Source organism: Heptranchias perlo, unplaced genomic scaffold (genome assembly GCF_035084215.1).
Source record: "Heptranchias perlo isolate sHepPer1 unplaced genomic scaffold, sHepPer1.hap1 HAP1_SCAFFOLD_63, whole genome shotgun sequence".
Lineage (NCBI taxonomy): Eukaryota > Metazoa > Chordata > Chondrichthyes > Hexanchiformes > Hexanchidae > Heptranchias > Heptranchias perlo.
The window spans coordinates 1,384,803-1,412,638 of record NW_027139655.1 but is presented as its reverse complement, the minus strand read 5'-3'; the positions used below and the strand labels follow the sequence as shown (position 1 = coordinate 1,412,638).

The window sequence follows — 27,836 nt, the reverse complement described above, 5'->3', positions numbered from 1 at the left end:
GTGTTGGGCGGGGGAAGGGGAGGGGGAGAACGACAGAGAGCCCCTTACTTTAATCAGTGATGGGCGGCGGGAGGGGGGAGAGGGAGAATGAGAGAGAGCCCCTTACTTTAATCAGTGATGAGCGGGGGAGGGCGAGAGGGGGAATGACAGAGAGCCACTTACTTTAATCAGTGATGGGTGGGGGGAGGGGGAGAGGAAGAATGAGAGAGAGCCCCTTACTTTAATCAGTGATGGGTGGGGGGAGGGGGAGAGGAAGAATGAGAGAGAGCCCCTTACTTTAATCAGTGATGGGCGGGGGGAGGGGGAGATGGAGAATGACAGCGAGCCCCTTACTTTAATCAGTGACGGGGGGAGGGTGAGAGGGAGAATGACAGAGAGTCCCTTACTTTAATCAGTGTTGGGTCGGGGAGAGGGAGAGGAAGAATGAGAGTGAGCCCCTTACTTTAATCAGTGATGGGTGGGGGGAGGGGTGAGAGGGATGATGACAGGGTGCCCCTTACTTTAATCAGTGATTGGCGATGGGAGGGGGCAGAGATAGAATGACATAGAAACCCTTACTTAAAACTGTACTATTGGTTTACGTGTTTTGATGTAAAATTCTGACTGTTCAGATTTCCCTCATCCCTGATCTACTTCCATTGACTTCAATAATAGGGCGGCAGAAGCAGATTCGTTTTTTAAATCCCGCCAATGACTCAACGTATAACTGTTGCTCTGTCTGTCCAGTCGCTCGCGGTGAAATGACGCAGTTTAGTAATGGAATTGGATAAATATTTGAAAAGGAGAAAGTTTGCAGGGCCATGGGGAAAGTGCAGATGAATCTGAAAAAAATGGATAACTCTTTCAAAGAGCCAGCACAGACACCAGGGGCCGAAAGGCCTCCTTCTGTGTTGTTTGATTTAAATCAATGGGGTGATTGTAAATCGAAGCATTCATATCATTTGAGCACTTAATAGGAAAGTTAACTCGCATCAAACCCACGTGAATCAGCTGGTCGGAAGAGTAAAGGCAACGCGAGGTTTCGGTTTATGCCCCACACGATTTTTATATTTCAATAACATTTAGCGGAAGAGGTGACAGCGAGGTTGATGTGCGCTGATACTTCCTGGAGGCTCCATTCAGATTGTGTCGAGCGGAGAGCAAGGCGGGGAGATCAGCCGAATCCCCATAGTATCAGAGTCCTGACTGGGGACAGGAAGAGCAAGGCGGGGAGATCAGCCGAATCCCGGAGTATCAGAGTCCTGACTGGGGACAGGAAGAGCAAGGCGGGGAGATCAGCCGAATCCCCATAGTATCAGAGTCCTGACTGGGGACAGGGAGAGCAAGGCGGGGAGATTAGCCGAATCCCCGAGTATCAGAGTCCTGACTGGGGACAGGAAGAGCAAGGCGGGGAGATCAGCCGAATCCCGGAGTATCAGAGTCCTGACTGGGGACAGGGAGAGCAAGGCGGGGAGATCAACCGTATCCCGGAGTATCAGAGTCCGGACTGGGGACAGGGAGAGCAAGGCGGGGAGATCAGCCGAATCCCGGAGTATCAGAGTCCGGACTGGGGACAGGGAGAACAAGGCGGAGAGATCAGCCAAATCCCCGACTACCAGAGTCCTGACCAGGGACAGGAAGAGCAAGGAGGGGGGATCAGCCGAATCCCCGAGTATCAGAGTCCTGACTGGGGACAGGAGCCGTGCGGACCAGATCACATGTCGCTTCAGTCTTTTCAATGGATGAATTGGGTGAGTGACTGAGAATGTTTCAGAGTGGAGGATTATAAAGGGAAAGGAGAGAGTGAAAGTGATGGATTGGAGAAAAAGATGGGGAAATGAAAGGGGCACCTTAGTTATTTGGACTCGGAGTCTACTATTATATAGAAGGAAAAACATGAATACATGAAGTGCAGATCTCTCGTCTTTCTCTCGTCACACATACGGATCTGGGTGGCAACCAGATGGTGATCAGAATTAAAGATAAAACCTAATGTAGAGAATTAATCAACACCAAATGCGGGTGACCCCATTATTCTCAGGTGGATGTTGGGGTCGAATTGAAACCCAGAGCTACTTTAATCAGAACACAATGGGATTGAATAAACCTTCTGGTAAAAAATTAAACTGAACGGGGAACTGAGTGGGTCTCAAAATGTCTGCCCCTGAGCGACACAAAGTAACAGTATAATGCTGAAACTTGCAGAGACAGAAGCGAACGGTTTCCGTTTGCGGGAACTCACTTCCTCAAACTGTTTATCGATAAGAGTAAGAGGCTTTTGCACTTTGCATGTAATCTGCACTTGCTGTGTCTGATTGAACATTTGATATGGACACGTGTCTTCTGGCAATTTAACTTGTTAAATCCCGGTCTGTGTAGGATTTTAGAAGTGTTTGATGGTTAAAGGTTAGTTTTCATCATCCTGCCGCTTCTCCCCAACTGAAAATACACACAGATACTCAGTCACTCACTGATACACAAGGCATCCTCTGTCTCTTTCTCTCACACACACACTCACTCAGATATCCAGAGCCATTGTCTCTCTCTCTGCGTCTCACATACACACGCACTCAGTCAGTCCCTCACTGATACACTGAGTGTCTCCCTCCATCACATATACACACACCTGCTCAGAGTCACTCAGATATACAGACGCACCCTTTGTCTCTCTCTCTGTATGTGTCTCTCTCATACTGACACACTCAATTAGTTGTTCACAGATATACTATGTATCTGGCTCTCTCAGATAAACATACATTCAGAGTCTCACAGAGTTATACAGAGGCATCCATTGTCTCTCTCTCACATTCATACAATCCTCAGTTGCCCACTGATAAAATCTGTTTCACTCTCATATACACACACATTCAGATGCACTCACTGATATCGACAGGCATTCACTTCCCCTATCTCTCTCCATCAAACACACAAAGAGTCACTGACTGATATACACACGTCTGCTCTCTATCTCATATGGTACACTGCCATCGTTTGGGGTCGGTGCCCAAGAGTGCCTGCCCCGCCCCTTTTGTAAGGAATAGTAAACTGCCATTCTGTGGTGACATAGTGCCCTCCCCGCTCCTTTGTGTCAGACACGGTGCACAGACATCGTGTGGTGACACAGCGCACTCCCGCCCCCTTGTGCCATAAACGGTACACAGCCGTCCTGTGGTGACACAGTGCGCTCCCCGCCCACTTGTACCATACACGGTGCATTGCCATCCTTTGGTGACACCGTGCCCTCCCCAAAGTGTGTGTCCTTTAATCATATCCATTGTGTTTGGAGAGTGGCCCCGATAAATTTTCAACTCTAATTCCCCATCAACTACTGATATTTTTGGAGATAGTGATTTGATTTATCCTAAAACTAAGAGTGGGCCATATTTGTTCACACATTCTACTTCAAATCATTCAGTTACTGATCCTGATTCTCTCTAATCAGAGATATTTTCTTAAAGGCATGAGAATGAGTTGTAACCTATAGTCAAGTTGTGCACATCAATGACCATTTAGAGCAAAATAGAAACAAGTTAATTGCTGAGAGCTTCTATTTTCTCTTGTTCTCTTAAATATGGTCAACGTTCCCTCCATATTCCCACACAGAGATGTTGTTATTACAGTTAATACCTATTTGACGGTAATGTATTCTTATTAAAATGTCTCACTTGTGGTTACAAACGTTCCTTCCCCACCCCACATGCCAGCACTTTGGAATTTGCAGCTAACTGGAGACACATCCAGTCTCTGAGTCAGGAACTGTCAATTCAAGACGGTTAGAAACCCACTCCACAGCTGTAAACAGGAGATTTACTCATCGGAGTGTCCACACTAAAGAGTAACACTCACAGCAAGCGAAATCTCTTCTTTCTGTGAGAAATCAGTCCCATGTTATGTTATGTTATGTAAATATTCAGTGAAGTGAACTCACTGCAATAGTCACACTTCCCAGTCACGGTGTTGGGGCAGTACAGCTGCCTTCTGTGGGTAGAACCATGTCGCTGTGGATATTGTCCCATCAACTCTCCCTGTTGTCGATGATGCCAGTAAAATACACTTGGAAACTTGGAGTCTCGCCCCTCGATGGAGTTCAGGCAGAAAATATAAAGGAATGGCCACTGATTCACAAATAGCAAATGCGATCCTAAAAACAATGACGGGACATTGAGAAGGAATTGCCTCTAACTGGGGTTGGAGTATGAAACGATCACATATTGTGGTCGGGGTGGTAAAGAGACATGGAATGTGAGAACAGAGTTCCTCAAACAGTGTGTTTATTCAATCAAATATTTGATATTCAATTGTTTAAGTTTCAATTACTTTTATTTTAATAATACATTAGAGGGAAAGTGCTGATTAGATTCTCCTTCACACCGTCAGTATTGGTCTCATTTTCTGCACTGCCATAATTAGATCTCCCGGTGAATGAAGGAGTGATTGAGAAAAGTCCACAGCTGGAAGTAAACAGGGATTGTAGACTGAGGAACAACAGCAGGTGAATCAGCACAGCATTGTGAGAGCAGCAACCAGAGAGAACCCTTCCGATTCAAAGAGCTTCCATAGATCGACTGGGGAGAAAGGTAAGAGAAAGTTCCATTTACTCAGATAAACACTGGTCCTGTAGACAGTACACAAAGGTTACAAGGTAAGGGTGGAAATGGTGAGAATGAGGCTGTGAGAGTCTGATCACCGAGTACAATTATCCAGCATGAGGCCGTGCAATGAAACGTGAAGTGAGATCAGTTTCTGTCTCAAAACACACAGTTACAAATTAATCTTGTGTGTGTTTTAGAGTGAAGGGGTTTGATCTGAGAGGTGACTCCAGTCTGAGGCAGAGCCCAGCAGATATACAGTGTCTCCCCGCCCCCAGCACCAACTCGGAAATAACCCACCTTTATAGCCCCCATAATATCGATATTACACTTTGAGTTAAGGTAGTGCCAGACAGTGTTACCGGATTGAAATATATTTCATATCCAACAGTCAAAATAAATCAACTTAAAATTCGGAACTGGATACTGGGTTTCACATAATGTTATTTCCCATCAGTAAATCGATTTCTGGATTTCACAATTGTAGTTGAATTAAATGATTATCATTTAAATATAAACTGGTGATAAAATAATACGTAAATCTTATTGAATGGATTGTAAAAATTCTTCCTATTGATTATTTTGTGTGTTGTCAGAATAATGTTCTGGGTGATCACCTGTTCCAGCTGCCGGCCTCGGCCGAGGGTTCTTTTTAATAAACTGAGAGCGATGTTTGTCCCGATATAATCCAGATTCATGTCCGTGCTATTTGATTTGATAGAAGTGTTCAAAATCATGGCGATTCAGATAAAGTAAATAAAGGGAAACGGTTCCCATTGGCGGAAGGGTCAAGAACCAGATGACACACATTTAGGGTGATTGGAGAAAGAACCAAATGCAGTGAGTTTAATGATCTGGAATGCGCTGCCTGACAGGGTGGTGGAAGCAGATTCAATAGTAAATTTCAAAAGCGAATTGGATAAATTGTGTAAGGGAAAATATTTGCAGGTCTACATGGAAAGAGCGGGGGAATGGGACCAACTGGAATGCTCTTAAAAAGAGCCGGCACAGGATCGATGGCCTGAATGGCCTCCTTCGATGCTGTAATCATTCCGTTATTCTATCGAATTCCATTTTGAAAGTTACTATTGAATCTGCTTCCAACACCCGTTCAAGTAGTGCATTCCAGATCATAATATCTGGCCACATCAAAATGAAAATCTCCATCTCCCCCCGCCTGCTTCTTTTGTCAATTATCTTAAATCTGTGTCCCCTGGTTATCGACACACATTAATCTTAAAAGCCTTTTTCTAACCATCCGTTTATCGATTAATAAATATCTTTAATCTAACTTAACAGGTATAAATAGAGGACCGTGTTTTAATATGTGATTTTAAAACATCACTGAGACAGGTCCTTTAGATTAAAGTACAAGTCTGGCGTGTAAAGTTACTTTCATATTATAAAGAGATCATTTTCAGTAATACCATTGTTAAGAAATGGTGGGGTTATAATATGTGTTCTACGAAAAGCAAATATAATTGCAGCGACACAAAGTTCAAAACATTTCTTTCCATTTGGCGGCTGTAAGTTGTCAGCGAGCTCAAGGAACGGAAACGAGATCTGTTGCATCGCCCCCCTCTGCTGACAGCGGTTTGTAACCTGGAGACTGGGGAGTAAAGTAGATCTGTTGCATCGGCCGCCTCTGCTGACAGCAGTTTGTAACCTGGAGACTGGGGGATAAAGTAGATCTGTTGCATCGCCCCCCTCTGCTGACTGAGGTTTGTAACCTGGAGACTGGGGGATAAAGTAGATCTGTTGCATCGCCCCCCTCTGCTGACTGAGGTTTGTAACCTGAAGACTGGAGGGTAAAGTCAATCTCCCCTCTTTCTCTCGTCACACACACGGTTCTGGGTGGAAACCAGATGGTGATCAGAATTAAAGATAAAACCTAATGCAGAGAATCAATCAACACCAAATGCGGGTGACCCCATTATTCTCAGGTGGATGTTAGGGACGAATTGAAACCCAGATCTACTTTAATCAAAAAGCACTGGGATTGTAGAAGCCTTCTGGTAAAAAAATCACACTGAAGGGGGAACTGAGTGGGTCTCAACATTTATGCCCGAGTGACACAAAGTAAAAGCAAAATGCTGAAACTCGCAGAGACAGAAGCGAAAGTTTTCCGTTTGTGGGAACCTCACTTCCTCCAACTTTAGATCGATATGAGGAAGAGGTTTCTGATCTTTTGCCCCGAGACGCCACTTGCTGTGTCTGATCCAACCTGTGATATGGACACGTGTCTTCTGGCAATTTAACTTGTTCGATCCCTGTCTGTTTCGGATTTTACAAATTGTTGATGGTTAAAGGTCGGGTTTCATCATCCTGGCACTTCTCCCCACACAAAACATTCAGTCACTCACTGATGTTCAGAGGCATCCTCTCTCTCTCTCACACTCATTGATGTTCAGAGGCATCTTCTCTCTCTCACACTCATTGATATTCAGAGGCATCCTCTCTCTCCCACACTCACTCAGTCATTCACTGATAGACACACACATCCTCTCTCACTGTCTCTCTCACATGGTACACTGCCATCGTGTGGTGACACAATGCCTTCCCCAAAGTGTATGACACTGTGCATCATTACTCGTTTGTTTCACACTCCACCCAATGACATTATACAGGAACAGGAGGACGCCGTTCAGCCCCTCGAACCTGTCCCGTCACTCTATTAGATCGTAACCGATCTGTACCTCAACTCCATTTCCCGCCTTAGCTGCATGTCACCTTAATATACCTAATAAAAGGGTAGATTTCATTACCTGTTACTTTGTGCTGAAAACAGAATCTGACCCTATTCGGGAACTGGAAACCAGGGACACAGACAGACTCAGTGAGTGAGGAAAACTGTGGGAGATGGTGTTTTATGTGGGCAAGTGTGAGGTCATCCACTTTGGATCAGAAAAGACACATTCCCCTTTGTGTCTGGAGAGGCCCCGAGAGATGTTTCCCCTCAATTCCCCACCAACTATCGATAGTTTCAGTGATTGGGTTTATCCTAAGACGAAGAGTGGGCCGTATTTCTGGTCATTCATTCCTTTCTGGTGCAAAAACACAAAAGGAAACGTGGCTCCGCCGAGGCTAACAAAAGAGATTAAGGATAGATTCAAAGAAGAGTCATATAAAGTTACCAGAAAAAGCAGCAAACCTGAGGATTGGGAGCAGTTTAGAATTCAGCGAAAAAGGACCAAGATGATTAAGAGGAAAAACAGAGTATGAGAGTAAACGTGGAAGGAACATAAAAGTGGACTGTAAAATCTTCTACAAGTATTTAAAAAGAAAAAGATTAGTGAAGACAAATGTGAGTCCATCACGGTCAGAAGCGGGAGAATTTATGGTGGAGAACAAGGACTCAGTGGGTTTCACTGGGCAGCTGTCTGTTTCACACCTGATGTGGAACGTTGATCATAACACTCGTGAAATGCTCGATCCCAGAGCTAACAAATGTTGTACTGATGGGGGAGGAGGGACTTGGTATCATGTTTAACAAGGCAACGCTCTCCTCATTTTAATATTTCTGTCTAACTTCATATTAATATATTTATTACAGAGCATCAGAATCTGGGAATCTGTTACCACCATGGCTGAAGGTTCAAACAGGGGAGGAGATCCAACATCTTCAACAAGAATGAGAATAGACACAGGTAGGTTCAAAAATTCATCAAAATATAATTTCTGACCTCACAAAGGGTCCAGATCACGAGCAGTAACCTGCAGCTCACCACAGGAAGAGGTAACAGCACAGATACTGTGCAGATAGAGGGAAGTGAGTGACCATCTAGAGGGACAGTGCAGTCACAGGTGGAGGGATCTCCTGAGTACTGGAACTGTCCAATAGATAACTGGTGTTGGGTACTGTAAGGTGGATAGAGACAGCGTCTCAGAGGATTAACAGTGTGAGACCGGGGAGCAGGTGGACACCCCGAGTGGGGCAGGGGTGAGAGGCAGGTGGGGCACAGCAATAGGAAAGCGATAGTGGTGGGAGATTCTATAGTCTGGGGAATATACAGACTCTTCTGCAGCCCTGAGCAGGTTCCAAATGGTAAGTTGCCTCCCTGGTGTCAGAGGGAAAAATTTCCAGGAACAGGTGGGACGATCTCTGGAAAGGAAAGGGGAGCAGAGAATAGTCATGGTCGGACCCAATAACATGGATAGAAATACGATTATACAGGGAATATTGAGACTGAGGCTCGACACATTAAACAAGGCCTTCAGGTGTTGATCTCTGGATTGTTTTACGGTGGGCCACTTAAAGAGGGAAATATGCGGCAGGTCAATGTGTGGCTGCAGGGCTGGAGCAGGAGGGAAGGGTTCACGGTCTTGGGGATAGAGTGAGTTCAGGGAGAAGGGAAGGGACGGTCACGGTCTGAACCGAGCAACAATGATTTTACAGACTGGGTGAATGGAGCAGGAGGGAAGGGTTCACGGTCTTGGGGACTAGAGTGAGTTCAGGGAGAAGGGAAGGGACGGTCACGGTCTGAACCGACCAACAATGGTTTTACAGACTGGGTGAATGGAGCAGCGGGAAGGTTTCAGTTGATATGACCGGAGAGGGGGAACTATCTGGATCTGAGACTTAAGCGTGGAATTAATAAAACTGTTGGGGCAGGAACAGATGATTTATGAAGTAATGAAATGATATTGGCAGGAAAAAGGGTAGGAGGTTTTTAAGTATTGCGAGATAAAGTTATGGATGTCGAGGGGGGAAAGAAAAACGAATTATAGGTAAATTACCCCCAAAATCGGAGTTTGGATTAAGTTATGTGTCTATGAATGTACAAATCATTCCAAACACATTTGGAAAGTCAGAATCATAAGAGATATGGTCCAGGAGCTATCAGACCACATGGTTTAGGTTTACACGGATTCAGCGAAATCTTCCTGGTTATAACATTTTGCGGGGAGATTAATGAAGATTCTAACACTGATGGTGTTAGTGGGAATGTCGGTGTACTGGAGGAGGATGTCAGAGATAACTGGAGAAGGATTTGGATCTGAGAAAAGTAGAGAAGCGGCTGGACCTACAACCAATGCGGTTAAATGAAGTCAGGGAGGAGACTTTGGAAATAAAAACGGATTAGAAAGAGACAAAGTAATGTATCTGTTCAAGAGGGAGAGAAGGTAAACCCGGTAACTGGAGATCAATTAGTGTACGTCAGCAGTGGGCAAACTCCTCAAATCTGTCATTCCAGGTCGAATTAATGAACATTTAGAGACACGGGATGATCAGGGGAGGCTGGAACTGATTCGCTGTAGACAAGCCGTGTTTCACATATTTAAACACCGGTTTTTAAGAATTGACTGTACGGAACGATGGAAGGCAGCACATGCGGTGTTTATCGGTTTTCAGAAGGTGTTTGATAATGTGACTCACAGGAGGCTTCAGACGTTTGGTATAAGAGGAAATGTAACCGCCCGGATAGAAAGTAAATAATGTGTTTAGTTTTCTCCATTTTTGTTCACAGATCCGAACACTGCAATCACTGAGTTCCTGACAAAGTGCGACGATTACCAGCTGTTCCAGTTGACGAAATTCTATCGGGACAGACTGGAACAGGCGATTGAAGAGGGAGTGGAGGGACTCAGTCTCATGTTAACAGGCGAGGACCATTTCAGTGGACAAGAATATCACGTAAGTGGAATGGGCACAGAATGAGTTTGGATGATTTAAAAGTAACAGAAGTGACAGAATATCACATCTTAGAATCATAGAATGTTACAGGACAGAAACAGGCCAAATAGGGAAGAAGTGCATAAAACTGAATATATTTGAATCTGAACCAATGATAGGAAGAGATGATAATACCCAAATGGATCAGTCAATATCTGCACAGAGAAAGGACAGGGTAACGACAACAGCAACATGCATTTATACAGCGCCTTTTCACAGAAGCGATTATCAAACAAAATTTGACACCAAACCACATGAAGAGATATTCGGAGAGGTGATCAAAAGCTTGGTCAAAGAGGCAGGTCTTAAAGGAAAGGAGAGAGAGGTAGAGAGGCGGAGATGTTTAGGGAGAGAATTTTCACAGCTTGTGGACTCGGCAGTTGAAGGCAAAACCACCAATGATGGAGCAACGACAATCGGGGATGCACAAGAGGCCAGAATTGGAGGATGGCAGAGATCTGAGGGGTTTGTAGGGCTGGAGGAGGTTACAGAGATAGGGAGAGGCAACGTCATGGTAGGATTTGTGCACAGCGATGAGAATTTTAAAATCGATCAGTTTCAGGATCGGGAGCCAATGTAGGTCGGCGAGCACAGGGGTGTTGGGTGAACGGGACTTGGTGTGAGTTAGGCTACGGGAAGCAGAGTTTTGGATGAGCTCAAGTTTACGGAGGCTGGAAGGTGAGAGGCCGGCCAGGAGACCATTGGAATGGTGGAGTGTGGAAGTGACAAAGGGATGGTTTCGGTCTTCCCAATATTTAATTGGAGGAAATTTCCTCCGGACGCAACTATTCCGATGCTCTCCTGGCCGGCTTCCCATTCTCCGCCTTCTTTAAACTTCAACACATCCAAAACGCTGCTGCCTGTAACCTGTCCCTCGCCCATCCCGCTCACCCCTCACTCCTGTGCTCGTTCACCTATCGCAGTTCTCGAATAACTTCAATTTTCAATTCCCATCCTCCTGTTTAAATCACTTCATGGTGCCGCCCCTCACTAGAAATCTATATTGCTCTGACTCTGGCATCTTGTGCCTCTCCCCATCGCCCGACCAGCGGTGGCCTAGCATTCTGTAGTTTTTGGACCCAGGCTCTGGAATTCACTCCCTAAACCCCTCCACCTCTCTACCTCCCTCTTCTGCTGAAAATTTGATTCTTTATCCAGCTTTTGGTTACCCCGAATAATATGCCTTCCTTTGTCTCGGGCCCATTGTATGATTCCACTCCTGTGAATCGCTGTGGGACATTTTTCTACATTAAAGGTGCTATGTTTTTGTTGATGAATCAAGATGTTTACAGAATATTTTGCCCATGTTCAGAATGGATCAGTACCCGGCCCAGTGATTACTTTCAGTGCTCAATATAAACTGGGAGATCCCATCACGGAGCAGCTCCTTTCCTTCTCATTCTCAGTCTTTGTCTTTCACTCCACTCAATATAAACTGGGAGATCCCACCACGGAGCAGCTCCTTTCTCTTTGGGGATAGAATCTAAAAACAGGGAGGTATTGGGGCAGTTATATAAGGTATTGGTGAGACCGCACCTGGAATACTGCATACAGCTTTAGTCTCCATACTTAAGAAAATACATACTTGCTCTTGAGGCAGTACAAAGAAGTTTCACTCGGTTAATCCCAGGGATGAGGGGGCGGACGTATGAGGAGAGGTTGAGTAGATTGGGACTCTACTCATTGGAGTTCCGAAAAATGAGAGGCGATCTTATTGAAACATGTAAGATTGTGAAGGGGCTTGATCGGGTGGATGCGGTAAGGATGTTCCCAAGGTTGGGTGAAACTAGAACGAGGGGGCATAATCTTAGAATAAGGGGCTGCTCTTTCAAAACTGAGATGAGGAGAAACTTGTTCACTCAGAGGGTAGTAGGTCTGTGGAATTTGCTGCCCCAGGAAGCTGTGGAAGCTACATCATTAAATAAATTTAAAACAGAAATAGACAGTTTCCTAAAAGTAAAGGGAATTAGGGGTTATGGAGATCGGGCAGGAAATTGGACATGAATTTAGATTTGAGTTTAGGATCAGATCAGCCATGATCTTATTGAATGGTGGAGCAGGCTCGAGGGGCCGATTGGCCTACTGCTGCTCCTATTTCTTATTCTCAGTTTTTGTCTTTCACTCCACTCCTCAATATAAACTGGGAGATCCCATCAGAGAGCAGCTCCTTTCCTTCATTCTCAATCTTTGTCTTTCACTCCACTCCTCAATATTTTCATTATTATTCTTTACAGAAAGTCACTGAGCTCGCGGTGAAGGGAAACAGGGCGGACAGTTCCAAACTTCTCCTAAATCTGGTGATGGAGAAAGGCTCTCAGGCCCGAAGGGTGATGTGGGAATCCTTTCTGAAAATGCACAGGTTACCAAAGTTGGTCAAAATACTGAAAGAGATGCAGAAACTTGGTACGGTAAAATCACACACTGAATTCAATTTCAGATTGAAACATTGCAGAATTTACTATAATATTACACAGATCTGATTTCATGAAAGCTCATTGATTTATACAGGTCCTGATCCATTTGATTATATGGACATCGGACGAGGTTTATCTGAAATACCCAGTCACCTGAAAGGTAAGTGATGAAATGGGGATTTCAAACCGTTTATTTCACTCCTGAGAATCAGAATGTTTGACTGTAGTTTTTTGTTTAGAGATTGTCAGAATCTGGGAATCAGAAATTCAAAGGGTGGAGGAAAGAGAATAAAAGTTCATTTCGATTTGTCGTTAATCCCGTGAAACCACTTGCATCTGGCAGGATCCTAATACACTGCAGCGCTTTATATTCGTCTGTGAGATGCCCTGGTATAGCAGGAAAAAAATGCTTTGCGCAGCTTGAAGATAAAAGTCACTACTTGTTTTGAATTATTGGTAAGTTTGTATTACTCCAATTAATCCAACTGCATACATTCCTGGCAGGATCCTGAAACGCTATGAATCCCCTGACACACCTGGCAGGATCCTGATACACTGTGAATCCCCATACACACCTGGTATGATCCTGTTACACTGTGAATTCTCATACACACCTGGCAGGATCCTGATACAGTGTCAATTCCCATACACACCTGGCAGAATCCCGATACACTGTGAATTCTCATACACACCTTGCAGGATCCCGATACACTGTGAATTCTCATACACACCTGGCAGGATCCTGATATACTGTGAATCCCCAGACACACCTGGCAGGATCCTGATACACTGTCAATCCCCACACACACCTGGCAGGATCCTGATACACTATGAATCCCCATACACACCTGACAGGATCCAGATACACTGTGAATTCTCATACACACCTGGCAGGATCCTGATACACTGTGAACCCCCATGCACACCTGGCAGGATCCTGATACACTGTGAATCCCCTTACACACCTGGCAGGATCCTGATACACTGTGAATCCCCATACACACCTGGCAGGATCCTGTGACACTGTGAATTCTCATACACACCTGGCAGGATCCTGATACACTGTGAATCCCCATGCACACCTGGCAGGATCCTGATACACTGTGAATCCCCTTACACACCTGGCAGGATCCTGATACACTGTGAATCTCCTTACACACCTGGCAGGATCCTGATATACTGTGAAACCCCTTACACACCTGGCAGGATCCTGGTAATTGTAAACAATTTTACAACACCAAGTTATAGTCCAGCAATTTTATTTTAAATTCACAAGCTTTCGGAGATTTTCTCCTTCCTCAGGCAAATGTTTCAAGATCTCCTTGAAGCCTACGCATTTATACATATTGAACAATAATAAATGGTGTTTACAGACTGCCCCTGCAACTGCCCGTTGCCAAGGCAATCACCGTGTTCAGACAGAGAGGTGTTACCTGCAGAACCTCCGAATACACATTCAATAAAAAAACAAACAGGGAAAAAAAACAGAGAAAAAAAAAAACACAGAGAGAGGCAGAAACATCCGGAAGGCAGAGAGAGCCAGCAAATGACCCATTATATTAAAAACAGATAACATTTGTTCGCTGGTGGGGTAACGTGTAGCGTGACATGAACCCAAGATCCCGGTTGAGGCCGTCCTCATGGGTGCGGAACTTGGCTATCAATTTCTGCTCGACGATTTTGCGTTGTCGTGTGTCTCGAAGGCCGCCTTGGAGTACGCTTACCCGAAGGTCGGTGGATGAATGTCCATGACTGCTGAAGTGTTCCCCGACTGGGAGGGAACCCTCCTGTTTGGCGATTGTTGCGCGGTGTCCGTTCATCCGTTGTCGCAGCGTCTGCATGGTCTCGCCAATGTACCATGCTCTGGGGCATCCTTTCCTGCAACGTATGAGGTAGACAACGTTGGCTGAGTCACAGGAGTATGAACCATGCACCTGGTGGGTGGTGTCATCTCGTGTGATGGTGGTATCTGTGTCGATGATCTGGCATGTCTTGCAGAGGTTACCGTGGCAGGGTTGTGTGGCGTCGTGGACGCTGTTCTCTTGAAAGCTAGGTAGTTTGCTGCGAACAATGGTCTGTTTGAGGTTGGGTGGCTGTTTAAAGGCGAGTAGTGGAGGTGTGGGGATGGCCATAGCGAGGTGTTTGTCCTCATTGATGACATGTTGAAGGCTGCGGAGAACATGGCGTAGTTTCTCCGCTCCGGGGAAGTACTGGACGACAAAGGGTACTCTGTTGGTTGCGTCCCGTGTTAGTCTCCTGAGGAGGTCTATGCGATTTTTTGCTGTGGCCCGTCGGAACTGTCGATCGATGAGTCGAGCGTCATATCCCGTTCTTACTAGGGCGTCTTTCAGCGTCTGTAGGTGTCCATCGCGTTCCTCCTCGTCTGAGCAGACCCTGTGTATTCGCAGGGCCTGTCCATAGGGGATGGCCTCTTTGACGTGGTTAGGGTGGAAGCTGGAAAAGTGGAGCATCGTGAGGTTGTCCGTGGGCTTGCGGTAGAGTGAGGTGCTGAGGTGCCCGTCTTTGATGGAGATTCGTGTGTCCAAGAAAGAAACTGATTCTGAGGAGTAGTCCATGGTGAGCTTGATGGTGGGATGGAACTTGTTGATGTTATCGTGTAGTCTCTTTAGTGATTCCTTGCCGTGGGTCCATAGAAAGAAAATGTCGTCGATGTATCTGGTGTATAGTGTTGGTTGGAGGTCTTGTGCAGTGAAGAAGTCCTGCTCGAACTTGTGCATGAAAATGTTGGCGTATTGGGGTGCGAATTTGGTCCCCATGGCTGTTCCGTGTGTTTGGGTAAAGAACTGGTTATCGAAGGTGAAGACATTGTGATCCAGGATGAAGCGGATGAGTTGTAGGATGGCTTCCGGAGATTGGCTGTTGTTGGTGTTGAGTATTGATGCTGTCGCAGCGATGCCGTCATCGTGGGGGATACTGGTGTATAGTGCCGAGACGTCCATCGTGGTGAGAAGTGTTCCTGGTTCAACTGGTCCGTGGGTACTGAGTTTTTGTAGGAAGTCTGTAGTGTCACGACAGAAGCTGGGGGTTCCCTGTACGATGGGTTTCAGGATGCCCTCGATGTATCCAGAGAGGTTCTCACACAGGGTTCCGTTGCCTGATACGATGGGACGTCCGGGTGTGTTGGCTTTGTGTATCTTTGGGAGGCAGTAGAAGTCTCCCACGCGGGGATTACGTGGGATGAGAATGCGTAGGATGCTTTGAAGGTCTGGATCGAAGGTCTTGATCAGTTTGTTGAGCTGGTGGGTGTGTTCTTTGGTCGGATCTGCGGGTAACCGTCTGTAGTGTTCCTGGTTGTCCAGTTGTCGGTATGCTTCTTTGCAATAGTCTGTTCTGTTCTGTATGACTATTGCTCCTCCTTTGTCCGCTGGTTTGATGACGATGTTGCGGTTGGTCTTGAGAGCGTTGATGGCGTTGCGTTGTGCTCGGGTGACATTCTGGACTGTCTTCTGAGTGCGGCTGATGAATCTGGCATTGACGCATTTCCTGACAGCTTGAGCATACATGTCCAGCTGAGGGCAGCGACCCTCCGGAGGAGTCCAGTTTGACTCTTTCCTCTTCGGTTGCTGTACCGCGGATCCCTCTGTCTGCTGTTCCGGATCGTCGATTGTCTCATTGGGTTCGCTGCTGAAATCTTGGGGTTTGTGGTAGAATTCCCGGAGCCTCATTCTCCTGATGAATTCCTCTGTGTCCGCCGCGAGACTAGTGGGGTCCATTTTGGTAGTGGGGCAGAAATTGAGCCCTCGGCTGAGAACTTCGATTTCGTCTGGTTGAAGGGTGTGGTCGGATAAATTGACAATAGACTTCCCTGTGGTTGCAACCGTGGTACCAGGGGAAGCTTGGTCGTTGCTGGTGGTGATGCCGAGTTTCTCAAGCTTCCTGCTCTTGGTTTTCATGTAGGCAGCGTAGTTCCGTTGCCTCGTCTGTTTGGCGGTATAACGTAGCTGGTCTGCTGTGTCCTGAGTACAGGTTGAGAGTATGGACTCTATCTTGGTTTCGAGGTTGTGGCGTCTGCTGTAGAGTTGGTGTATGAGATGGTTGCGGAGTGTGCGAGAGGTACGGCGGCAGAGTCTCTCAGCGTAATCCGAGTTGTATGTGGACTTGAGTGGGTTCGTGATCTGGAGTCCTTTCGGGATCTTGTCTGCTTTCTTGCAGCTCTGTAAAAACTTGATGTCTGTGTCTAAATGCGCGATCTTCTTGGATATCCTTTCCACTGTGAGCCGGCAGTTTGTGGTGTCGATGGTAGTCATGATGTGGAGATGCCGGTGATGGACTGGGGTTGACAATTGTAAACAATTTTACAACACCAAGTTATAGTCCAGCAATTTTATTTTAAATTCACAAGCTTTCGGAGATTTTCTCCTTCCTCAGGCAAATGTTTCAAGATCTCCTTGAAGCCTACGCATTTATACATATTGAACAATAATAAATGGTGTTTACAGACTGCCCCTGCAACTGCCCGTTGCCAAGGCAATCACCGTGTTCAGACAGAGAGGTGTTACCTGCAGAACCTCCGAATACACATTCAATAAAAAAACAAACAGGGAAAAAAAACAGAGAAAAAAAAAAACACAGAGAGAGGCAGAAACATCCGGAAGGCAGAGAGAGCCAGCAAATGACCCATTATATTAAAAACAGATAACATTTGTTCGCTGGTGGGGTAACGTGTAGCGTGACATGAACCCAAGATCCCGGTTGAGGCCGTCCTCATGGGTGCGGAACTTGGCTATCAATTTCTGCTCGACGATTTTGCGTTGTCGTGTGTCTCGAAGGCCGCCTTGGAGTACGCTTACCCGAAGGTCGGTGGATGAATGTCCATGACTGCTGAAGTGTTCCCCGATATCCAAGAAGATCGCGCATTTAGACACAGACATCAAGTTTTTACAGAGCTGCAAGAAAGCAGACAAGATCCCGAAAGGACTCCAGATCACGAACCCACTCAAGTCCACATACAACTCGGATTACGCTGAGAGACTCTGCCGCCGTACCTCTCGCACACTCCGCAACCATCTCATACACCAACTCTACAGCAGACGCCACAACCTCGAAACCAAGATAGAGTCCATACTCTCAACCTGTACTCAGGACACAGCAGACCAGCTACGTTATACCGCCAAACAGACGAGGCAACGGAACTACGCTGCCTACATGAAAACCAAGAGCAGGAAGCTTGAGAAACTCGGCATCACCACCAGCAACGACCAAGCTTCCCCTGGTACCACGGTTGCAACCACAGGGAAGTCTATTGTCAATTTATCCGACCACACCCTTCAACCAGACGAAATCGAAGTTCTCAGCCGAGGGCTCAATTTCTGCCCCACTACCAAAATGGACCCCACTAGTCTCGCGGCGGACACAGAGGAATTCATCAGGAGAATGAGGCTCCGGGAATTCTACCACAAACCCCAAGATTTCAGCAGCGAACCCAATGAGACAATCGACGATCCGGAACAGCAGACAGAGGGATCCGCGGTACAGCAACCGAAGAGGAAAGAGTCAAACTGGACTCCTCCGGAGGGTCGCTGCCCTCAGCTGGACATGTATGCTCAAGCTGTCAGGAAATGCGTCAATGCCAGATTCATCAGCCGCACTCAGAAGACAGTCCAGAATGTCACCCGAGCACAACGCAACGCCATCAACGCTCTCAAGACCAACCGCAACATCGTCATCAAACCAGCGGACAAAGGAGGAGCCATAGTCATACAGAACAGAACAGACTATTGCAAAGAAGCATACCGACAACTGGACAACCAGGAACACTACAGACGGTTACCCGCAGATCCGACCAAAGAACACACCCACCAGCTCAACAAACTGATCAAGACCTTCGATCCAGACCTTCAAAGCATCCTACGCATTCTCATCCCACGTAATCCCCGCGTGGGAGACTTCTACTGCCTCCCAAAGATACACAAAGCCAACACACCCGGACGTCCTATCGTATCAGGCAACGGAACCCTGTGTGAGAACCTCTCTGGATACATCGAGGGCATCCTGAAACCCATCGTACAGGGAACCCCCAGCTTCTGTCGTGACACTACAGACTTCCTACAAAAACTCAGTACCCACGGACCAGTTGAACCAGGAACACTTCTCACCACGATGGACGTCTCGGCACAAAACACCAGTATCCCCCACGATGACGGCATCGCTGCGACAGCATCAATACTCAACACCAACAACAGCCAATCTCCGGAAGCCATCCTACAACTCATCCGCTTCATCCTGGATCACAATGTCTTCACCTTCGATAACCAGTTCTTTACCCAAACACACGGAACAGCCATGGGGACCAAATTCGCACCCCAATACGCCAACATTTTCATGCACAAGTTCGAGCAGGACTTCTTCACTGCACAAGACCTCCAACCAACACTATACACCAGATACATCGACGACATTTTCTTTCTATGGACCCACTGCAAGGAATCACTAAAGAGACTACACGATAACATCAACAAGTTCCATCCCACCATCAAGCTCACCATGGACTACTCCTCAGAATCAGTTTCTTTCTTGGACACACGAATCTCCATCAAAGACGGGCACCTCAGCACCTCACTCTACCGCAAGCCCACGGACAACCTCACGATGCTCCACTTTTCCAGCTTCCACCCTAACCACGTCAAAGAGGCCATCCCCTATGGACAGGCCCTGCGAATACACAGGGTCTGCTCAGACGAGGAGGAACGCGATGGACACCTACAGACGCTGAAAGACGCCCTAGTAAGAACGGGATATGACGCTCGACTCATCGATCGACAGTTCCGACGGGCCACAGCAAAAAATCGCATAGACCTCCTCAGGAGACTAACACGGGACGCAACCAACAGAGTACCCTTTGTCGTCCAGTACTTCCCCGGAGCGGAGAAACTACGCCATGTTCTCCGCAGCCTTCAACATGTCATCAATGAGGACAAACACCTCGCTATGGCCATCCCCACACCTCCACTACTCGCCTTTAAACAGCCACCCAACCTCAAACAGACCATTGTTCGCAGCAAACTACCTAGCTTTCAAGAGAACAGCGTCCACGACGCCACACAACCCTGCCACGGTAACCTCTGCAAGACATGCCAGATCATCGACACAGATACCACCATCACACGAGATGACACCACCCACCAGGTGCATGGTTCATACTCCTGTGACTCAGCCAACGTTGTCTACCTCATACGTTGCAGGAAAGGATGCCCCAGAGCATGGTACATTGGCGAGACCATGCAGACGCTGCGACAACGGATGAACGGACACCGCGCAACAATCGCCAAACAGGAGGGTTCCCTCCCAGTCGGGGAACACTTCAGCAGTCATGGACATTCATCCACCGACCTTCGGGTAAGCGTACTCCAAGGCGGCCTTCGAGACACACGACAACGCAAAATCGTCGAGCAGAAATTGATAGCCAAGTTCCGCACCCATGAGGACGGCCTCAACCGGGATCTTGGGTTCATGTCACGCTACACGTTACCCCACCAGCGAACAAATGTTATCTGTTTTTAATATAATGGGTCATTTGCTGGCTCTCTCTGCCTTCCGGATGTTTCTGCCTCTCTCTGTGTTTTTTTTTTTCTCTGTTTTTTTTCCCTGTTTGTTTTTTTATTGAATGTGTATTCGGAGGTTCTGCAGGTAACACCTCTCTGTCTGAACACGGTGATTGCCTTGGCAACGGGCAGTTGCAGGGGCAGTCTGTAAACACCATTTATTATTGTTCAATATGTATAAATGCGTAGGCTTCAAGGAGATCTTGAAACATTTGCCTGAGGAAGGAGAAAATCTCCGAAAGCTTGTGAATTTAAAATAAAATTGCTGGACTATAACTTGGTGTTGTAAAATTGTTTACAATTGTCAACCCCAGTCCATCACCGGCATCTCCACATCAGGATCCTGGTACACTGTGAATCTCCTTGCACACCTGGCAGGATCCTGATATACTGTGAAACCCCATACACACCTGGCAGGATCATGATATACTGTCAATCCCCTTACACACCTAGCAGGATCCTGATATACTGTCAATCCCCATACACACCTGGCAGGATCCTGATACACTGTCAATCCCCATACACACCTGGCAGGATCCTGATATACTGTCAATCCCCTTACACACCTAGCAGGATCCTGATATACTGTCAATCCCCATACACACCTGGCAGGATCCTGATACACTGTGAATCCCCATACACACCTGGCAGGATCCTGATACACTGTGAATCCCCTTACACACCTCGCAGGATTCTGATACACTGTGAATCCCCTTACACACCTCGCAGGAACCTGATACACTGTGAATCCTCATACACACCTGGCAGGATCCCGATACATTGTGAATCCTCATACACACCCGGCAAGAACCTTTTGCACTGTGAATCCCACAGTGCAAAAGGTTCTTGCCGGGTGTGTATGAGGATTCACAATGTATCGGGATCCTGCCAGGTGTGCACCGCACAGATGCTCTAGGCTCAAATTTAATGAGCAGTGCCTTGAGCCAGATGTTATGGGTTACCTGGCACCCCCCTCCCAGAAATCTTCCCACCATCAGCTAGAGGGAAAGAGGTGGAGAAATGCGAAATATTAAAATGTTATCATTTCACAGCACAGAATGAGACGTTAAAGTGTTCGATCTGATCTCAGAAGATGTGCAGATGTTAACACAATAGATCTTTAATCCGTGGAGGGAAAGACAATATTCAGGGTAATTCAGAAGTTATGGGTTAACTTCCGAATGGCAGAGAAAGTGAGAACCTTATTCTGCTCAAAGAATAGTCCTTTAACTCAGGGGTCTTTTTAGACCCAATGTAATGACTAATGGAAAGAGATTTGTAATTTCCCAAACCTTCATTATAGGAAATTCAGACCAAAATGGAACAATGGAGTGTAATTATTGGGTGAACAATTGAAATGAACTGTGAATGTTTTCTGCTCCACCAGCACACTGAATGATGTGGGCAGTAATTCTAATTCTAATCGATGATATGACAGGACTGTTATAAAAACACATTTAATGAATGTACGTGAAAAACTGCTGCAAAATTGTTCACAATTTCTGAAACACAATATAAGAGGAGAATGAGTAGAGACAGGAAAAGGCCATTTGGCCCATATAAGCCTGTCCCTAAGAGAGATGACACCAACTCCCCCTCCTCTCAGTGTATCCGTAACACATTCAATTATCCCTTTACCCCACTTACACTGCCCTTTTAGTGTCCTTCCCATGTTTATCTGGCCCTTTGTGTGAGAAAATTACCCTGACTTCCCTTTTCCGATATTAATTATTGTGTTGTTTGTGAGCCTGTTTCCGGTTTCCATTCAGTATATTCAAGACTGAGATCGATAGATGTTTGGACACGAAGGGAATCAGTGGATAAGGGAATTGGGCGGGAAAGTGGATTTCAGGTAGATCAGACATGATCTGATTGACTGCTGGAGCAGGCTTATGGCCCACTCCTCCTATTTCTTATGTTCTTTTGTCCTAACTAATGTTGGGAATTCCATTAAAACATTTCAATTCCGAAGTTTCTTGCCCAAACAAAATACATCAAACACTCTCACCATTCCTTCAACCTAAAGTCCAAATACCTTAATTCATCTTTCTGATTCGCCTCTGTACCTTCAGAATGGCAGTAATCTTTACCTGTGATCAGGTGACGATAGAAATGCATGTAATATCCCAGATAACCCCACCGAGTCCGAAAACAACAGCAACTTAACTCCTGTCTATTCAATCTTTCACTCTCCCAGTGCACACAATATCCCAGATAACCTGCCCGAGGTCTGATACAATAACAGTGGAACTTCTGTCCATTCACAGTCTATCCCTCTCCCAGTGCTCACAATATCTCAGATAACCTGCCCGAGGTCTGATACAATAACAGTGGAACTTCTGTCCATTCACAGTCTGTCCGTCTCCCAGTGCCCACAATATCCCAGATAACCTGCCCGAGGTCTGATACAATAACAGTGGAACTTCTGTCCATTCACAGTCTGTCCCTCTCCCAGTGCCCACAATATCACAGAAAACCTGCCCGAGGTCTGATACAATAACAGTGGAACTTCTGTCCATTCTTCGCCTGTCCCTCTCCCAGTGCCCACAATATCACAGAAAACCTGCCCAAGCTCTGATACAATAACAGTGGAACTTCTGTCCATTCACAGTCTATCCCTCTCCCAATGCACACAATAACATATTTCCCATTTCCGCAAAAGGTTAGCACCTCTGACGGTTTCATAGGATAATCCACTAGCACCTCCAGTTTCGTAGAACCAGAATCACATTTAGATTTGTAATGAGATGTCCATGGTTCAGGCCAGGTCTGATAGTATTAATCATCAGAGGGAAAATATCACTTTCACAGAAATCTCCATGTGCAGTCAATATTTGAATCGTGAGGACTTGAAACTTCTCTCAGCCGTTATTCACTTTCAAGCGAGGTTTTCAGTAACTGAGTTTAATTTCCTGCTCGCACCTCTATTGAAGCTGCAAATTCAATCTCGGAACATTTTACTGAATAGTAAAGTGATATTGAGAATTTGGTTTTATGCCAATACAACTAACATTAAGAATCACTTTCTGTCTGTTCTAATTGAAGATGTTCAACAGAAACACAAGGAAACACTCCGGGTCCAAACTGAAACACTGAAAGTGAACACGATCCTAATAAAGGAAAAGGTTAAGATTTTCCAGCTGGTCACTCTATACACTGAGCTAACGGTTATTTCTACTGTTCGAGATCGGACACTTGTCGAACATGAACTACTGGCAAGAGGCCGAGACCATGAAGAGTGGAGAGAGAAACATCTCCGGAGAGAACTGGAAAAAATCCGAACTGATCAATTGTTCCAGAGCAGTTTTTCCCAGAGAAAATCCAAATCTGGGAGTACAGCAGCAGTGAGCGGAGTCGCGGGGATTGGAAAAACAACAATGGTACAAAAGATTGTTTATGACTGGGCCACTGGGAAAATATACCCACACCTTCAATTTGTTTTCAGTTTTAAATTCCGGGATTTGAACGCTATTAACTGTAGAATAAACCTGAGGAATCTGATACTGGATTTGTATCCTTACTTTGGGAATATTCTGGGAGAGCTCTGGAAGAACCCAGAGGGATTACTCTTTATATTCGATGGTTTAGATGAATTCAAGGACAGTATCGATTTTGCTGACAATCGGAGAAATACAGAGGCTGATTACATCTGCACAGATCCTGAAGACCAGTGTGAAGTGTCTGACATTGTGTACAGTTTAATACATCACAAGCTGCTCCCAGGATGTTCAGTGCTCGTGACCAGCCGCCCCACTGAATTACATGTATTGGAAAAGGCTGAGATCAGTGTTTGGGCTGAAATCCTGGGATTTGTTGGTGAGGAACGGAAGGAATATTTCAACAAGTTTTTTGAAGATCAGTCGGTGGCAGCAGCTGTTTTCAAACATGTGGAGGAGAACGAGATCCTGTACACCATGTGTTACAACCCTTCCTACTGCTGGATCCTCGGTCTGTCACTGGGTCCCTTCTTCACACAAAGAGACAGGAAACAGCAGAAAGTTCCCAAGACCATCACCCAACTATATTCCTACTATATTTATAACATTCTGAAAAACCATGGCCGAGAGATTGAATCCCCCCGTGATGTGTTACTGAAGATCGGTGAGATGGCCTACACAGGAGTCTCCGAGAAGAAGATTGTGTTTAGAGGTGGAGATTTGATCAAGTACAATCTGCAACCTTCCCAGTTCCTGTCTGGGTTCATGATGGAACTTTTGGGGAGAGATGATTCTGCCCAGAGTGTGGTTCACACATTCCCGCACCTCACCATCCAAGAGTTTGTAGCCGCACTCGCACAATTCCTGACTCCAGATCCAGGGGACATCCGGAAACTCCTCAGTGAAGCCCACAACAAGGATGATGGGCGATTTGAGATATTTCTCCGTTTTGTTGCTGGGCTCTCCTCCTCACAGTCAGCTCGGCCCCTGGAGGAGTTTCTGGGTCCATTTCTTCATCAAACAATCTGCAGAGTGATTGACTGGGTGAAGGAGATGATTGAAGGACAGATTAGAAAGAGCGGTAGTAAAACTGGTAAAAGGAACCTCCTGAACACACTCCACTACCTGTTTGAGTCTCAGAATACAGCACTGGCTCGGGCCACAGTGGGATCTGTGGAAACACTTACATTTGGAGACAGGGAAGCAGAGTGCACATTGCAACTGACCCCGATTGACTGTGCGGTGCTCTCTCATGTCATTGGACTCTGTGATACAATAAAATACCTCGATCTAGAGTACTGCTCCATTCAGTGTGAAGGATTCCAGCGGCTGGGACCCGGACTGCACAAATGCCAGGTGTTGAGGTAACTGTTTATTTGTCTCTAACTGTTTGGCTAATCGTAGAACAGTCACGGATTGTATTGTTGCTCCGTAATGAAGGGAAACAAACAGTTCAGTTAAACCAGAGAGAAGCAGATTCAACACAAATATGACAAATGATAAGATGATCGGTTAGTAATTCCCTGAGGACTGGAGAATCTAAAATGGATCCTTGTGAACAAGTGGGGATTTTACAGTCTTTATCGGATCAGTAAATACAGGTCACTGAAAGAGTCTGATAATTTAATTGCAATAAATGATATTTGTTGCTGTTTTTCTCACTGCCTGAGTTACGCCCATTGAAGAGGCTCCTTCTCACTGTTACTTACACTGAGACCGACACTAACTGCAGCAGTCCGTGTGTCGGAGCATCCCACCCTCTTACCGAGGTGTGGGGGCAAGTGACCGTCACCGGACTGTCAACGTGTGTAGGAGAGGGAAGCAGAAACACCAAAAATTCAGTAACAAAGAGCAAAACACAGCTTTCGGGCAGTCAACCGCCAGTGGGCGAGCTGAGCTTTCCCCGCAGGACGTCGGTCCATTATCTTAACTCATCAATGACACAGCCCTTCACACTCTCCAATACATCCACCATCTCTTCATCCAGCTGGCAGCACTCGTGCCTCTGAGTCAGAAGGTCGTGGATTCAGGCCCCTCGCTCATTAATCCAGGCCGACACTTCAGGGGGATTTAGGAGCTGAAATCTGCCGGTAAAAATGTTCAAATCTAATGGGTTGTGAGGGATTAGCCCAGGAGTGCAGACACATACCGGCCAGCGGTGTGGCCCCACACACAGCGGGAGGTTCCTGGGTTAACGAGAGGCAGTGAACCCGGGAATTTCCCATAATCTGCCCCCTGTTTGTGAGGCCCCGCTCGGGGACGGAACTTCAGAAAATTCCCCACAAATTGTCGGGCCCGTTTCACCTGAAATAAATGTAGAGCCAGTTGAATGGGAATAAAGTGAGAGACTCCCCTCCCCTATAAACTAGGAGTAAAGGGACATTTAAAACTTGTAACAGGACGGAATAAACTCTCCTTGTTACATGAAATCCTGTGGGACGGATTTTACAGCCGTTTCACAATATAACTCACCCCGAGATATTACACAGATTAATATAATACTGCATAAAGTACAGGGAATCACCGCTTTATCATTTAATTCAGGGAAAATCGATGGATTCCCATAAAATCTGGGATTTGAGAAGCAGCAGAAATGAGACAATTTCGCCAAACTTGACGGGATCGGCCACTGATCTCCAGGAGGGTAATTCTGATCATCAGGAAATGAGACCGGACTGAGGGACATTTATAGGCTTCACACAGACAACACTTTATTTAATAAATACATTTACTGACAGTCCCTGAATATATGGGGAGCTGGGCAGAGTGAGATTCATTGTCAGTGACAGGGAAATCTGGTTATTAATTTCCAGAAGATTTTTCAATTGTTTCCTGCAATATCAGAGATAAATTGTGTCAGGTCAGGGATTGGATTCAGTTTGTTTCTCACTTTCTGTCTGTTTGTATTTAGACTGGGGGCCAATAAACTGCGAGATTCAGGAGTGAAACTATTGTCTGCGGCTCTGAGGAACCCAGACTGTAAAATACTGAGACTGTGGTAAGTACCAGACTGTGTGAGATTGTGTTTATAATAACTGGAAGTCGAACACTGTACATTAATCTCAGTATCAGTAATAATAATACAAATAAACTTTGGGAATTTACTCTGATTCCTGTTATCTCTGATCGTCTCTCTCTCTCTCTCTGATCTCCAGGTTATGGGATAACGGTCTCACAGCTTCTTGTACCGAGGATCTCTCCTCCGCTCTCAGTACAAACCGGTCACTGACGGCACTGAACGTGGGTTGCAATAACCTGGGAGATTCAGGAGTGAAACTATTGTCTGCGGCTCTGAGGAACCCGGACTGTAAAATACAGGAACTGGAGTAAGTATCAGACTGTGTGAGATGGTGTTCATAATAACTGGAAGTCTGACACGGTACATTAATGTCAGTATAAGTAATAATAATACAAATAAATACTGTACATTATTAGTATCAGTAATTGTGTTATTAATTAACACTGGGGATTCAACCTGATTCCTGTTATTTCTCTCTCTCTGATCCACAGTATAAGTGATAACCGTCTCACAGATTCTTGCGCCGAGGATCTCTACTCCGCTCTCAGAACAAACCGGTCACTGACATGGCTGAACCTGAGAACAAACTCCTTCACAGACCAATCTGTCCCCGCTCTCCGCTCCCTCATACTGACCTGCAGGAGTCTGGAGTGGATCCAGTGAGTTTAAAGTAATATATAAAATATCAATGTCATTCAGTCCCTTTTATGGGTAATATTTGTCTGTAATTATTATTGAAATATCAACCGCAGTTTCCCTGTTATTTACACTGTTGTTCAATCTGTTTATTTCCTGTTTAATCTTTAATCTGTTTCAGGCTGGTGGAGAATCAGTTCAGTCCAAACGGAAAGAGACACCTGGAGTCACTGCGGGAATCCAGACACAGACTGAGTGTGGTAGTGTGAACATTTCAATTTATAACCATTCCTGGTCTCATTATATGAACATTTCAATTTATAACCATTCCTGGTCTCATTATATGAACATTTCAATTTATAACCATTTCTGGTCTCATTATATGAACATTTCAATTTATAACCATTCCTGGTCTCATTATATGAACATTTCAATTTATAACCATTTCTGGTCTTATTCTATGAACATTTCAATTTATAACCATTCCTGGTCTCATTATATGAACATTTCAATTTATAACCATTCC

At 45.7% G+C, this 27,836-nt stretch overlaps 1 protein-coding gene across 2 annotated transcripts; it reads left to right on the top strand.

Annotated features, from left to right (window-relative positions):
- Nucleotides 1-1,072: 1,072 nt before the first annotated feature.
- Nucleotides 1,073-27,836, top strand: LOC137317692 (NACHT, LRR and PYD domains-containing protein 3-like). Of its 2 annotated transcripts, none has more exons than XM_067980868.1 (11): nucleotides 1,073-1,730; nucleotides 4,390-4,556; nucleotides 8,122-8,215; nucleotides 10,037-10,203; nucleotides 12,477-12,645; nucleotides 12,751-12,816; nucleotides 23,264-25,019; nucleotides 26,567-26,653; nucleotides 26,811-26,981; nucleotides 27,166-27,333; nucleotides 27,492-27,836. In XM_067980868.1, exons 3-11 carry the CDS (start codon nucleotides 8,152-8,154, stop codon nucleotides 27,577-27,579), a joined length of 2,736 nt encoding a protein of 911 aa, XP_067836969.1. In that variant the 5' UTR covers nucleotides 1,073-1,730; nucleotides 4,390-4,556; nucleotides 8,122-8,151; the 3' UTR covers nucleotides 27,580-27,836. The 2 variants fall into 2 exon arrangements, with proteins under 2 accessions (XP_067836969.1, XP_067836970.1); XM_067980869.1 differs by having other exon boundaries at nucleotides 27,166-27,344; nucleotides 27,492-27,580.